Here is a 13,556-nt window from a genome sequence, read left to right on the forward strand (position 1 = left end):
TTAGATCTCAGAAGCTCAGCCAGGTGAACCTTGATTAGTATTTGGATGGGAGATCACCAAGAAAATCCAGAGGAAGGCAACAGCAAACCACTTGTGTTTGCCTCTTTCCTTGAAAACCCTATGTGTTCATCATAAGTTGGCTGCAACTTGATGGCACTTTACTCCAGTTTGGCATGTGTTCAGTCTTATTCTTAAAAAATTAGGTACACAGTAGTCCAGTACTCTGTTCATAATTCCCTTCCACCTGGTAGCGCTTTGTGATTTCTATGCTCCTTTTCTCCATTGGGAAGACTATTGTTGCAGTATCTCAGACCCAAAGATACCATCATCATCTACACATCTATTGTCCAATCAGTTACCCCTTCAAAATCAAACCTCACCATACTTCAGCATGATGACAGTCCTCCGAATACATTTCCAGAGTTCACACTTACCTCAGTTACTCATTAAACAGTATCCAAGGCCTTAGAGTCAATATATACTACATATACTACATAACCATAGCCTACAATGCCAGATTCCTATCAAAGGAGTAAATTAGGCTGGAATGGGTGTAATTTGTTTCTGGCTAATTCAGGCTATTTATCATAATCCTATTCTCTACTGGTCATTTACAAATGGTCTATAGCACAGGAGACAGACATGGTAGAGACACAATGGGATTACAAGTATTTTAATGATGAACTCCTCAACAGATTTATCACCTGTCAGGAAACAAACACACTTGATTGCCTTGTGCCACCTTGATTACTCTTAACCCAGCTGTGAATTTACACATGCCAAAGTGAAAAAATATGGGTACATTGCAAATGGGAAGTGGCAGGATTCCACACAGTAATGTCTGCTCTCAGGAAAGATAGCTCTAATCCTGGGCTTCTTATAACAATAAAACTGGAATAAATTGTACAAAGTCTCTAGTCAAGATCCCAGAGTGACAGAAAACATTCTTAAAATATGAAAAGGTCACCCGAGGCCTCAGTGTAGAGAGCACGACTCTGCTGATTAAAGCGCTGTATTGGACACAGTGGTGGTGAAATTCAGAAAGGCATCCACAGCTTTGCTTCTTTGCTTTGTCTTTGCTTTCCTCTTATAATTTCAGTGGGTGTGCTGGCCAGAAAGCTGCACCAGCACTGCCTGTGCCATTTAGGCTACCATGAGGACCAGAACACTAATCAGCGTAGATTTTACTCTTTCTCAGCATAATGCAGAATGGAACTATTCTTCACAAGGCCAACCCTGTGTGTGCCTCAAAATGCTACCATGGGATAGGGGCATTTGCAGGGAAGAATAACCAGGAAATGAGAGGACTTATCAGTCCACTGATTTCCCTCTCCCTTACAAAGACACCCCCTCCCCCATCCCAGTGACCACCAGATCCGAAACTGGGTATGGCCTGGGACAGCATCTGAAGCAGAGAGTTGATGGGAATAAGAAAGGTTAAACACCTCTCTTATCCCTAGCTCTCCTGTATGAGGCTTCCACCTTGCCCTTGTACTCACATTACTCTCAGCAAACATGGATTCTGAAACACGCAGGTGCTCAAACAATACGTAATTCTATCCATAGCTCAAGGAAAGCCCCCTCAGGAGTTGCAAAGGTAGCGGTACAATTTCTTCTCTGCTTTTTCCAAACTCGGTAGATAAATTTGAATCCTAGGTCTTTGGCTAGATATACTGGATGTGTCCGGGAAGGCCATGCTATGATGCTAAACCATAAATCTGGAATCTCTGCAAATTCTTATTTAGGGCAGCATACGGCTGCTGGCTTTGCAGATTGGGCAGGCTTGCAAGTCATGCTTTTGGTAGCCTTTCTGTGACACATCGCAATCTTCCAAACATTTTCAGGTAAAGGATAGATCAAAGATTGTCTTATTGTGTGATATCCTGGTAATTAATATCAGACCAAAATTCTTATGTGGCTTCTTAGTACATCTTTGAAGTACACTGATATTTTCCAGGAAAAAGAGATGAATACGCATTTCTTACCTGAAATTCATCAAAACAGAGGAGACAAGCCTCCTCACTTATTTCAGTAGCTATAGGGGCTATCGGATCATACGACTTAGCCATTAACCCAGGTTTCCTCCTCGGTAAGCTCTGCTTAAGGCGATGTATTCCTGAAATGAACGCAATGTATACACAAGCTCAGTAAATGTGCTAGAGTACCTAAATTAAGTTAAAAATAAACATTACGTTTACACCTCCAGAAACATTACAACTAAATCAAAACTGTGAGCTGTTCTTCCATATTATGAACAAAAATAGTAATGTTAAGTGCTCTCCATTAGCTGTTCTCACTGAAAGTGTAAGATCCTCTTTTCTAACACATTTTTACCCTTTTGGGGTATGTATTATATGCCACGGCATGAGCCTATGTAACTGGCATTCTTCCTGTTCTTCTTCTTCCTAGGAATTACCAGAAAGACAATGGTGCCTATTAGCTTAAGACTTTCTGTACAATCTACAAAAAAAACAGCACTTCTATATCGAAGATGTACCACTTATGACTGGGTGGGAAATAAGGAGAAACACAACCTCAACTGCATTTGAAAATACTAGGAAAGCAAATCTTTTTAAAGTTCACAAAATGATGTGATCATGAAAAAAAGGAAAGAGGTGCTGTTCTTGATGTATCTCAAAAAATAATCACATACAGACTGAAAACTAGTACAAATATTGTAAAGAACTCTCTCCTGCAAAGGTTAGAGACAGGAGGAGAAGCTGTATAAGATGGCACTGGTAGAAGGTGTAGGGAGGTCAGAGGAGACAGGATAATTAACAGATACAAGGTCCCTTCACAGAACTGGATAAAAGGGAGGTAGCTGACTGAAATGCAGGGATCTTAAGGTAGAAGGTATGAGCGTATCCAAAAGTTGAAGAAAAAGAAGGATGAGGCAGTTCAAGGGGGAAGATGGCCAAGGAGGGAAGGAAGCAGTAAGAACCCGCAGACTAGACCACAGGAGAATCAGAGCTACACTTCAATGAGATATAAACTGTGCCTGTGGAGAAAGGTAAAGGTCTAAATTTTGTGTTTTTATTCATAACAACTAAACAAATGTACAGCTGAAGAGTCTGATGGAAATATGCTATATATAAAAACAAGCATCTTACTCCACTTAGGTCTTAGGACATCACTTACTACACAAAATGCTGCTATAATTGCAGAGGAAGGGGTTACTAAAAAAAAGTGCTACTAGCAGCTGTTTATACCTGTGGTAACATACACCTTTCATCACTGCTCAAGGATTAGTTTAAAACCTTCTCTAAGCTGACATGTATCCATTTTCTGAGATCGCAAACATTAACATATTCAGTGGCAGCTGGCAGAATGTCGGTATTCTTTGTCACCTTAAAACTTCAGTCAGTAGTCAATAAACAGATTTAGAATTAGCCAGAAGTGCACAAGGTGGAGAGAATTTGCATAAAAACCACACAGAATTTAATCTCCATTTTGTGCTCAGTTTTTTTTTTAACTGCAGTATCTCCAACTCATCTGTGCATGCCATGCCTACCACAAGAAGGTTCAGCAACCATTTCCTGTCAAAGCAAAGTTAGGGTAGCAATAAACCTGGTCCATTGCCTGAGCAAGGGAAGCTTGCATACTTCCTCGGCAGTTTGTAGGAAGAAGGAGCACTCAAGGTGACTCTCTCCTAGTTGAAAGGTCACATATTCCTAACAAGCAACCTAGTAACAACCCATTTCCTCTCAACTTTTCAATCCCAGCTCTCCCTGTGCCATCAGTTCAGTTCAAGAATGGAAAGTGGACAGGAGAGATTTAACTAAGATCACATCCGTACAATGCTGCATTATACTGGCAAGGTTTAAACTTACTTTTGTGCACGTCTAACATGAAGCCATGAAAATGGACTCTCTTTTTTCTTTCTACTTGTATATGGGAATAAAATATGTCCATCACCATTGTCTTTCCCGTGCCTTGAAATAAAAACACATGCCCAACAGGTTGTTAATGTAAAACACTATGTACTGATTACATTAATGACTATTCATTAGCACTGAGCTAATGGAATCATAATTGTGATCTGAATGTTACAAAATCATCACATTTGGAAAGAAAGACTTCAGTTTACATGGATTAGAAAGTTCACATTATCAGCACTAGAATCTAACCTCGTACATTATCAAATGGAAGCTGCTGATTCCATTTGAAATAACCTCAGTATTTTCCACTGTGAAGAAATGGTGGGTATTTCTTTTCTTCTTTCCTTTAAAAAAATGCACTAACTGAAAGAACTGCTTGCTGGATCAGATAAGAAAATTCCAACCAGTCCAGCATCCTGCTCATAACTACAGCCAACCAGACACTTCTGGGGAACTCACAAAACAGCGAGCAGACTCCTGGTTCTGGCGGGTTTTCCGGACTGTGTGGCCATGGTCTTGTGGATCTTGTTCCTAACGTTTTGCCTGCATCTGTGGCTGGCAGTGGCATATCTAGGCCACTGAGCAAAACCTGAGTTTGATGCCCCCCCCCCCCCACGGGCAGCCACCCTCTCCCACCGTGACCAAACAATGATTTTTTCCACCAGGTCATTTCAAAGTCACCATCACATGATAGAACATGCCCCAACTCACAAATCTGAACACAGCAATGGGCCATGCCACACAGCAGAAATATTTTTGGAACATTTTTCAAAATGCTTTCAAAATGTTTTATTGCTGCTATAGAAACATTTTATGGTGTTTATCCAGTCCCCCAATTGGGGGAAACAGAATCACTTTCAATGTTATTTAAACTGGGGACCCCAGATTCTCCCTTTAAGGTGGATTTAAAAGGAGAATCTGGGCTCCTTAGTTTAAACAGGTGATGCTGGAATCCACCCCCAAACTGCATTATTTGCAATGGTGTTTAAACTAGGGAGCCCAGATTCTCCTTTTAAATCCACCTTAAAGGGAGAATCTGGGGTCCCCAGTTCAAACAACATTGAAAGTGATGCTATCTTGGGGTGGATTCTCCCCCACCCTGAAACAGCATCACTTTCAATGTTTAAACTGGGGACGTCAGATTTTCCCTTTAAATCCATGCCGAAGGGGGTGGATTTAATAATAATAACAACAATAACAACAACCTTTATTAGGCATTGAGAGAATTAGTAAAGAAAGAAAAAAAAGAAAACAAGCACATTGGCAGGAAGGGGGTGGATTTAAAAAGGAGAATCTGGGGAAATTTAAGGGGTGCTCTGGCTGTCAGGTGCAATTATTAAGATATAATTTCACTTCACCAAAATTTCAGAGTATCTTCGTGAGACTTCATACTGATGAGGATATCAATTCCAGGTTTGGTGAAGTTTGGTTCAGGGGGTCCAAAGTTATGGACCCTCAAAGGTGTAGCCTCCATCTCCTATTAGCTCCCATTGGAAACAATGGGGGATGGGGCACTCCCTTTGGGAGTCCATAACTTTGGACTCCCAAAACCAAACCTCACCAAACCTAGATGATATCATCAGGAGAATCTCCTGAAAAATCCCTGAAATTTTGGTGCTGCTAGCCTAAACACTGCACCCTCTGCAGGCCAAAAACCAAAAAACACTGAAAATACAAAAAATCCCACAAGTAATAAACGCAACTCTCCATTTTTCTTTAGCGTTTCACCCACAAGGTGGCATACCTGGGCAACTACCCACCTTTGCCCAATGGGAGGGCAACACCCTCTGGGGGTTGGCAAATCCTAGAGGTGTAGGTCACAGAGGGAGAGCTCCTCCGCCGCCACACACTGTGTCCACTGTGTGTAACAGATTTCTCTCTGTGATACACTTCTGAGGATGCCAGCCACAGATGCAAGCGAAACATTAGGAACAAAATCCACAAGACAATGGCCACACAGCCCGGAAAACCCACCAGAACCAGTTGAATCCAGCCGTGAAAACCTTCGACAATACAAACAGACTCCTCTTTACATTTACCCCAGCAATTGGTCATATTTCCCTTAGAACCAGTAGGTTCCTTAGAAATCTGTGCAGCAAAAATGAAACAACGTTAATACGGATACATCCAACTGTTCCTTGGTTGTCAGCACCAAGACACCAATCAATATTTAGTCATATTGTTTGTTAGTAACAAAATTAAAATGTTTAATTATAACCATTGATTAAATTTGGAGGAAATATGTAAACATTAAGCTAGACCAACACTTAGATACTCATTGGTTGAATACACTGGCAAAACACTTCAAACTTACCAACATCTCCATAGACATAAAGGCCTTTTAAAAGTTTGTGTCTTGAAAATAACTACAGGTGAAGAAGGGAAAAGAACATTATGTTTAATTGTGTCTATATAAAAAAGCAAAGAAAAAAGAAATGTGCATTAATTAAAGGACGTCAGTATTGTTTCATCAGTTCAGTCAAGCTACTGTGTAAAACGGGTTGCCATCCAACATTAGATTTTGAGTTGTGTTGCCTTTATTTTCTACATTATTCTGTTTTAATTGTTTTTATGACTTTTAAGTGTTTTATTTGTACACCACCCAGAGCCCTTTGGGGGTGGGCAGTATAATAAATTAAACAAATAAAAAAATAATAAAAAGTCAAAACTTGGGGTGTAATTTAATATTAGACAATTTTAATTTTAAATCTTTCTGGAACCTTGGCACTTTTCTCAGACTTGTAGAACAAACTATCTTATCTATGCCCCCCCCCCCTCCACTTTGGATTTAAGTATCCTCAGATGGCCCATGTTAAGAATTAGATATATAGATTGATTCACATCATGAAGATATGCGTTCATACTGTAATATTTATCAAGATTCACATCATGAAGGTATGTATTCATACTGTAATATTTATCAAACTTTTTATCCAAGAATTGCTAAAAAGTGTTCCAACAACAGTTACTCTGTAGCAGCAAAATCCAGTCGATTTTCAACTGCTTATTCAACTGTTGACTAGCAGGCTGAACATAGCCCATGTGCTATTTACTAAAGCTCGCTAGATGCTTGACAACCTGTCCGAGGCCATAAAATAGAAAGTTTACCAGCCTTAATGGTATATATGTCTGGTGGGGTGCATTCAGCCTTGAAGATCACAAGTTATGAAGGTATGATAAGCAGACATTAAAATGATCACCTAACTATAACTTAGCCTCCCCACCCCTACTTTTTAATTGTCAGTTAGAAAAACCGGAAGTACAGTCAGTTTTAAATAAGATAAATGGCAATCCAAGCCAGAACACATTCATATTACAGCGGTCCTTACAATGGTCCTTGGAGGAAGGAGAGCATTAAAACTATTTATTCTATAAAATAAAAATGCAATGTTTACAAGTATGTAAAGTCAGTATTCAGGTCATGATTTTTAAAGATACAGTACAAGAGCTAATTTTGTGTCTCAAGTTGGATTTTGGTTAGAATTTAATAGATAGTGAAACTATTTGGAAGCGTTTTGGGTTAGAATCTAGGCAGAAGCCTAGACCTGGAGTCACCAAACTCTGCCAGGCATGTTTAGGAACTTGAGTTAGCTACGTTTTCTTGTTTTTACTCTATCTTGAATATCTTTTAAAATTGTTTTTTAGAACACTAGTTTAGTAAATCTTATCATCTTTATGATAAGATCATCCAAATTCTTTGGATTTGGCCAAATTTGGCATAGCTACTGCATGACTGATTTGGCTGGAACTCAGCAGGCAGTTGGTCAACCTTGCAGAGGTGGCTTACAGGGTTAACACCTGGATAAGGCTGGATACTTTGTTCTTCAAACTCTGAACATAGGATGTCAAAGAAATAGGTGGCAGCCCTACCTGAGGTTGAGGGACTAGGACCCCTTGACATCCACCATCTAAGCAGTGGCGTATCTGCCTAGGGACAAGGGGGGGTCAAATGCTGGAGGTTTGGTGCCTCCAGGTCAGATATTAGTCTTCCAATATTTTAGGTCTCAAGAAGAGATAGCTATATTAACTGTTCCTCCTGCTCTGACAACAAACTGTATTATAATGAACATGTAGGAAGAATATGGGAGGGGCAACATATCAAGGAGCAACTTGTAAATAGGCGGACCGGAGAGTTGTAACTCTTAGTATCCTCAGCCAATGGGAGAGCAGAGAGGGCCTAGTGGAATTGGGAATAGGAATAAATGTGCTGTATATGTAAAGAGCCAGTGGAGTCTGCCCATGTTTCTTTGAAAATAAACCTACTTAAAACTGTCTCCTGTTGGCTTGAAACTGCAAAACGAGCAAGCCTTCAGTAAACAGAAATGTATTGGAACATCTGAATCATGAGCTTTAAGAAGCTGCAGTCTGATTCTTATTTACAACTCAGGATTCCAAACTACGGTTCAATCCTTATTTGTAAGCAAGATACAAACCACAATATGTAAAACTGCATGAACTGGATGTAAAAACAAATTAGTTTTGACTATCTACTTTTCAATCCCAGCGTGATATGCAAGCAGAAGAGGAGGGAGTGTGTGAAAATTAATACTGCAGTCTACTGTAATCAAACAGAGTATATGTTGAGACATTTGCATGAAGCCAAAGGACTTTTTCAGCATCCCTATTAACACGGACAATTAAGATATATCTGCATTACAACACCCAAAAAACAAAATGACAAATTCTAAGCATTTCTAAACTGGTTGACTTCTGTGTAAAACAGGGTGCTGGACTGGTCGGATTCAGAAGGGCTCTTATATTCATTTTGAGTCATTCACCATTAGTTTTAATCTAAGGATTTGTTAAATGCAAGAAGTCAGTTTTATTCGTAAGTGATCTGATATTAGGGACAAGCTTGCAGATGACACACAATTCTTCAAGTTGGTAAAATCCCAAACAGACTGCGAAGGATCTCTCCAACTGAATAAGAAAGAGAGATCCATTGGAAGATGAAAAAATCCTAATTATATTTACAGATTAAAATTGTATAGGTCCAAACAAACTTGTAGGAATATATTTACGCCATACAAAAAACCCACTATTTGAAAATCCCTTAGTGGGAAAATCTCTTAGTGGGAAAATCTCTTAGTGGGAAATAATTGGAGACTTGAGGAGTGGAGTCTGTGGAAGGACCTCAGTGGGATATAATGTCACACATTTTACTAAGGAAATGATCTCTCTGGAGATCAGTTGTAATTCCAGGGTGGCAAACCTACAGCAAATGCTGATTATGGCTGAAAATGATGGTAAATAACTTGTACATAAGGGTCTGAGGAGAACTTGTACGTAAGGGTCTGAGACAAGGAAATGCGTGACCCTATTGCTCACTGCCACTGTCCCCTTTACAATGAATGGCACTATTAAAATATATAAACAGAATAGTTCAGAAATGTTGGCCTATTTCCTATTTAAAGGTAATACATGGCTTCATTCTAGTATTATAATGTTATCTAGTAATTCTGTTTTGACCTCAGATGAAACAGCTGCATGAATACCTAAAAAAATGAGACACACCATAGGACTATAGAAAGGTCAATACTGTCTACTGCAGCTCTCCAAGGTCTTTCGCGTCATCTGCTATCTGACCTTTTTAGCCGAAGATGCAATTTAGCAGCATGTAAAGCACATACTACTGCTTAGCCATGGCCCAATACATATATTCCATAGGCTAATGAAGATAGTTTTTCTTCTCTTGTAGGAGTACTGACACTATCTGCTATTTCAATCTCTAGTAAACTGCTCAAGTAACAGAATCCCTGCATATTATGCAAAAGACTCCAAGGACAAATATCCAATATCTCTAGGTAAAATACTCTTAAATAATAAATATGAAACAATGTATTGTCGAAGGCTTTCACGGCCGGAATCACTTGGGTGCTGTGTGGTTTCCGGGCTGTATGGCTCATGTTCGAAGCTAGCAGTATTCTCTCCTGACGCTACTCATGCATCCCTCTGAAGATGCTAGGCACAGACGAGGCTTAAATCGGCCAGGAGAGAATGCTGCTAGAACACGGCCATACAGCCCGGAAACCACACAGCACCCAAAATATGAAACAGTTTTGGACAGCTGATAAAAGCCAGTGTTGGGCTAAATAGAACATTGGTCCGATGTTATTATGGACAGTTTATCATTTTGTTAAATGTTCTCGATCTCATTATTTTGCCCAATATTCTGTATATCCTTTCTGTTTCATTGTTTTTCTATCTACTCCTGTATACCTATTGGCTCTCTGCCAGCACATGACTATTGTCTTCCATAAGATCTTTGTTTCCCTCTCCAACTACAGTTCTCACTTCAGGTACCAAACATAAGTGTAGTGGAATGTTTACAGTCTGACTCTGGCATCTTAGAACATAAGAACATAAGAACAAGCAAGCTGGATCAGACCAAAGTCCATCTAGTCCAGCTCTCTGCTACTCGCAGTGGCCTTCTGCGGCTGTTGCTCCCGATCACCTGGTCTGTTAAGGCATTTGCAATCTCAGATCAAAGAGGATCAAGATTGGTAGCCATAAATCGACTTCTCCTCCATAAATCTGTCCAAGCCCCTTTTAAAGCTATCCAGGTTAGTGGCCATCACCACCTCCTGTGGCAGCATATTCCAAACACCAATCACACGTTGCGTGAAGAAGTGTTTCCTTTTATTATTCCTTATTTCCTTTTATTATTCCTTTTATTCCTAATTCTTCCCCCCAGCATTTTTATTTATTTATTTTATTTATAATTGTATTTATAAAACCGCCCCATCCCCTAAGGGCTCTGGGCGGTGTACAACAAGTATCATCAACAATAAGGCAATAACATTATTAACTATAAAAATTACATAAAATTACATAAAATTACAGCGTTTCATATAAACCATATGGCGTCCAACATTAAACTATCAATAAGAACCCCCTCCCGGAGAGGGGGGCGGTATAGATGTTGTAACTCCCAGAGTGGTAATAGGGAGGGGCAGGAGGGGCGCACACTATCAGCGGCTGGCCTCCCCAAAGCGTCCCGGTGGAACAATTCGGTCTTACAGGTCCTCCAAGTGAACTCCTCCAAGATTCCGCAGGGTCTGGACAGATGGTGTGGGAGAAAGTGTCTCCACCAGGCTGGGGCCAGGGCTGTAAAGGTCCTGGCCCGGGTGGAGGCCAGCCGTACCGTTGAGGGGCCGGGGACCACCAGTAAATTGGCCTCTGCTGAGCGCAGAGGCCGTGTAGGGACATATGGGGTAAGGCGGTCCCGAAGGTACGAGGGCCCCAGGCCGCGCAAAGCCTTAAAGGTTAATACCCATACCTTGTGGATGATCCGGAACTCCACTGGGAGCCACTTTTCAATGAATGCCCCCTGGTTCTAGTATTGTGAGAAAGAGAGAAAAATTTCTCTCTGTCAACATTTTCTACCCCATGCATAATTTTGTAGACTTCAATCATATCCCCCCTCAGCCGTCTCCTCTCCAAACTAAAGAGTCCCAAACGCTGCAGCCTCTCCTCATAGGGAAGGTGCTCCAGTCCCTCAATCATCCTTGTTGCCCTTCTCTGCACTTTTTCTATCTCCTCAATATCCTTTTTGAGATGCGGCGACCAGAACTGGACACAGTACTCCAAGTGCGGTCGCACCACTGCTTTATATAAGTATCTTCTTGCAAAAGGTTCATTGCAGGGCCAGACTACTACCTTTCCACTATTAAAGCAGGATAATCCAATTACTTGAGGGTCTATCGGTTCATCTGTGGCATAAAACAGTGATTGTCACAGTAATTTTGTAGAGCACTTATAAGCTAAGCAGAGTCAACACAGTCTACTCACTGACAACAAAACAGATTTTGGAAAAAAGGAATGACCTTTGTAAAGCAGTAGAGGTGATTTTTTTGTAAACTGCCAATCTTCAATTCACATTGGAACTTTAATATATAGAGCACGCACAGCTACCTTAATAGCAAAATCCTCTTTTACTTCAGCTTACATGTTCCTGCTGGCCTTGTGAAGCTTCCCCTACTGAAATCAGTGGAAGAAATACTTGTGCTCACTCAGAGCCCACAGTGAAATTTGGGTGGAGGTTCTTGTCTATTATTAATACCTAAATAAGTAATCTAATTTTTAAATTATTTTATGTGGAAATAATGCTCAAACATGCTGCTGATTTAGCCTGCCAATGCAGCCTCGTGAACACTGATACTTTTGGAGACGAGATACCATGGTTCAAAAGCCAAGCTCATTTGTATTAGTGAGCTGACTCAACCCATTTCTTATGTGACTATTTCTAAAAAGGGATGGTTAAATAGTACCGCACAGTGGTCATGTGTCAGAAAATAAACCTAATCTGAACATTTAAAAAATAGGGATTCCTTACAATGATGACAATACAGCCTTACCTTTGATAAGGTGTGTTTTGAACTGATACTGTAGTCTTTAAGGCTTTCATGAAGCTTCTGTAAACACTGTATGACTTTCCGTTGTTGTTCATCATTCTTTAGCTCCTCTGATTTGACTAGAAATTCATAATGTTCTAAAGGTCCATTGCAAACCAATAGTGCCTTAGAATTAGCATCTGCTGGAGTGCTACTGGTTGCTTGCTCAGCTGCCTGAATTGCATAAGCTGTAAAATACAAATTATTTTTCTGTCAGTCTGAAAAACTGCCAAGTTCTTTCCACTTTTGCTGGACTAGATTTCCTTACTATAAACCTTTTTCTGGGGCCAATTTAGCTATTACTTTCTGCCTGTTACTAAAAAATACATAAGGTTTAGCATGCAGGTTAGCCTAAACAGAGACAAGTTGTGACCCACCAATCCAGCAAATTATATGCTCAGTGAAGCTCTTTTTCTTGCTTCCCATCCAGAACTACAAAAACATTTGTCAGACTCCTGCATTCTACAATGGCTGGTGGACTGTGTTTGTATTGATGGAGCACAATTTTGTTTAAATCAGTATGTTCAATGCAGGCATTTAAATGTTACTTTGCATCAAAGAATCTTCCACATGGAGCAATATTTGAGTGGCAACCACAAAGAAAAACATGTACATTAGTTGTAATTTATATTATGAGACATAATAGTTACCCCACAACTTTCCTATGCTGTTTGTTCTTCAGTGAATACTTCTACTATTTAGAAAGCCTACTTGAATTTTAGCTTATATCTTTTATTATTTTGTCTTCAGTTAATAATGTTAGCAACTGCTTATTTTAAATCTGTCAGTATGTTCCCCTCTTGCTCATCTTTTTCTCTCTCTTTTGCTTAAGATGATGTTACTGGATTTTTTGTTCTTTTCATATATTTGTAGTAAAAATATAGGAGTGACACTTAATAAGACTGTAATTTTCCATGTTCATACTTCTACTACCTTCTACCTGCTTCACCTTCAATATCTCACAACTCAAGTGTTTAATATTTATGATTTAATATATTCCATGACAGTTTACTGTTTATCTTGTACAAACCCCAAAGCTCAGGCTAATAACTTCAAACCTTTTCATTTGGATAATTTAAGTAAATGCACTGTCACTTAACTTTTATACTACGTACTCAAACCTACTTACCTATTGTAAATAAGAATATGAAAATGTACATAATTGCTCAGAAGTATGAATATAATCTTTTTACTTGTGCAGTTTTTAATTTAAAAGGTTATATTAACAATGAGAATGTAAGCTTTGCTAATAACAACTGAACTGATTGACACTGATTAACATATT

At 39.6% G+C, this 13,556-nt stretch overlaps 1 protein-coding gene across 1 annotated transcript in view; it reads right to left on the reverse strand.

Annotated features, from left to right (window-relative positions):
• AFG1L (AFG1 like ATPase) overlaps positions 1-13,556 on the reverse strand; it is a 78,144-nt gene that overhangs the window by 62,926 nt on the left and 1,662 nt on the right. Inside the window, exons 2-5 of the mRNA XM_048493185.1 lie at positions 12,236-12,459; positions 6,193-6,244; positions 3,831-3,932; positions 1,986-2,116 (exon numbers count right to left, since the gene is read on the reverse strand). Of these exons, the coding sequence (XP_048349142.1) occupies positions 1,986-2,116; positions 3,831-3,932; positions 6,193-6,244; positions 12,236-12,459 (509 nt within the window). The remainder of the gene's footprint in view (positions 1-1,985; positions 2,117-3,830; positions 3,933-6,192; positions 6,245-12,235; positions 12,460-13,556) is intronic.

This window comes from Sphaerodactylus townsendi, linkage group LG01, assembly GCF_021028975.2.
Source record: "Sphaerodactylus townsendi isolate TG3544 linkage group LG01, MPM_Stown_v2.3, whole genome shotgun sequence".
In the NCBI taxonomy this organism is placed as follows: domain Eukaryota; kingdom Metazoa; phylum Chordata; class Lepidosauria; order Squamata; family Sphaerodactylidae; genus Sphaerodactylus; species Sphaerodactylus townsendi.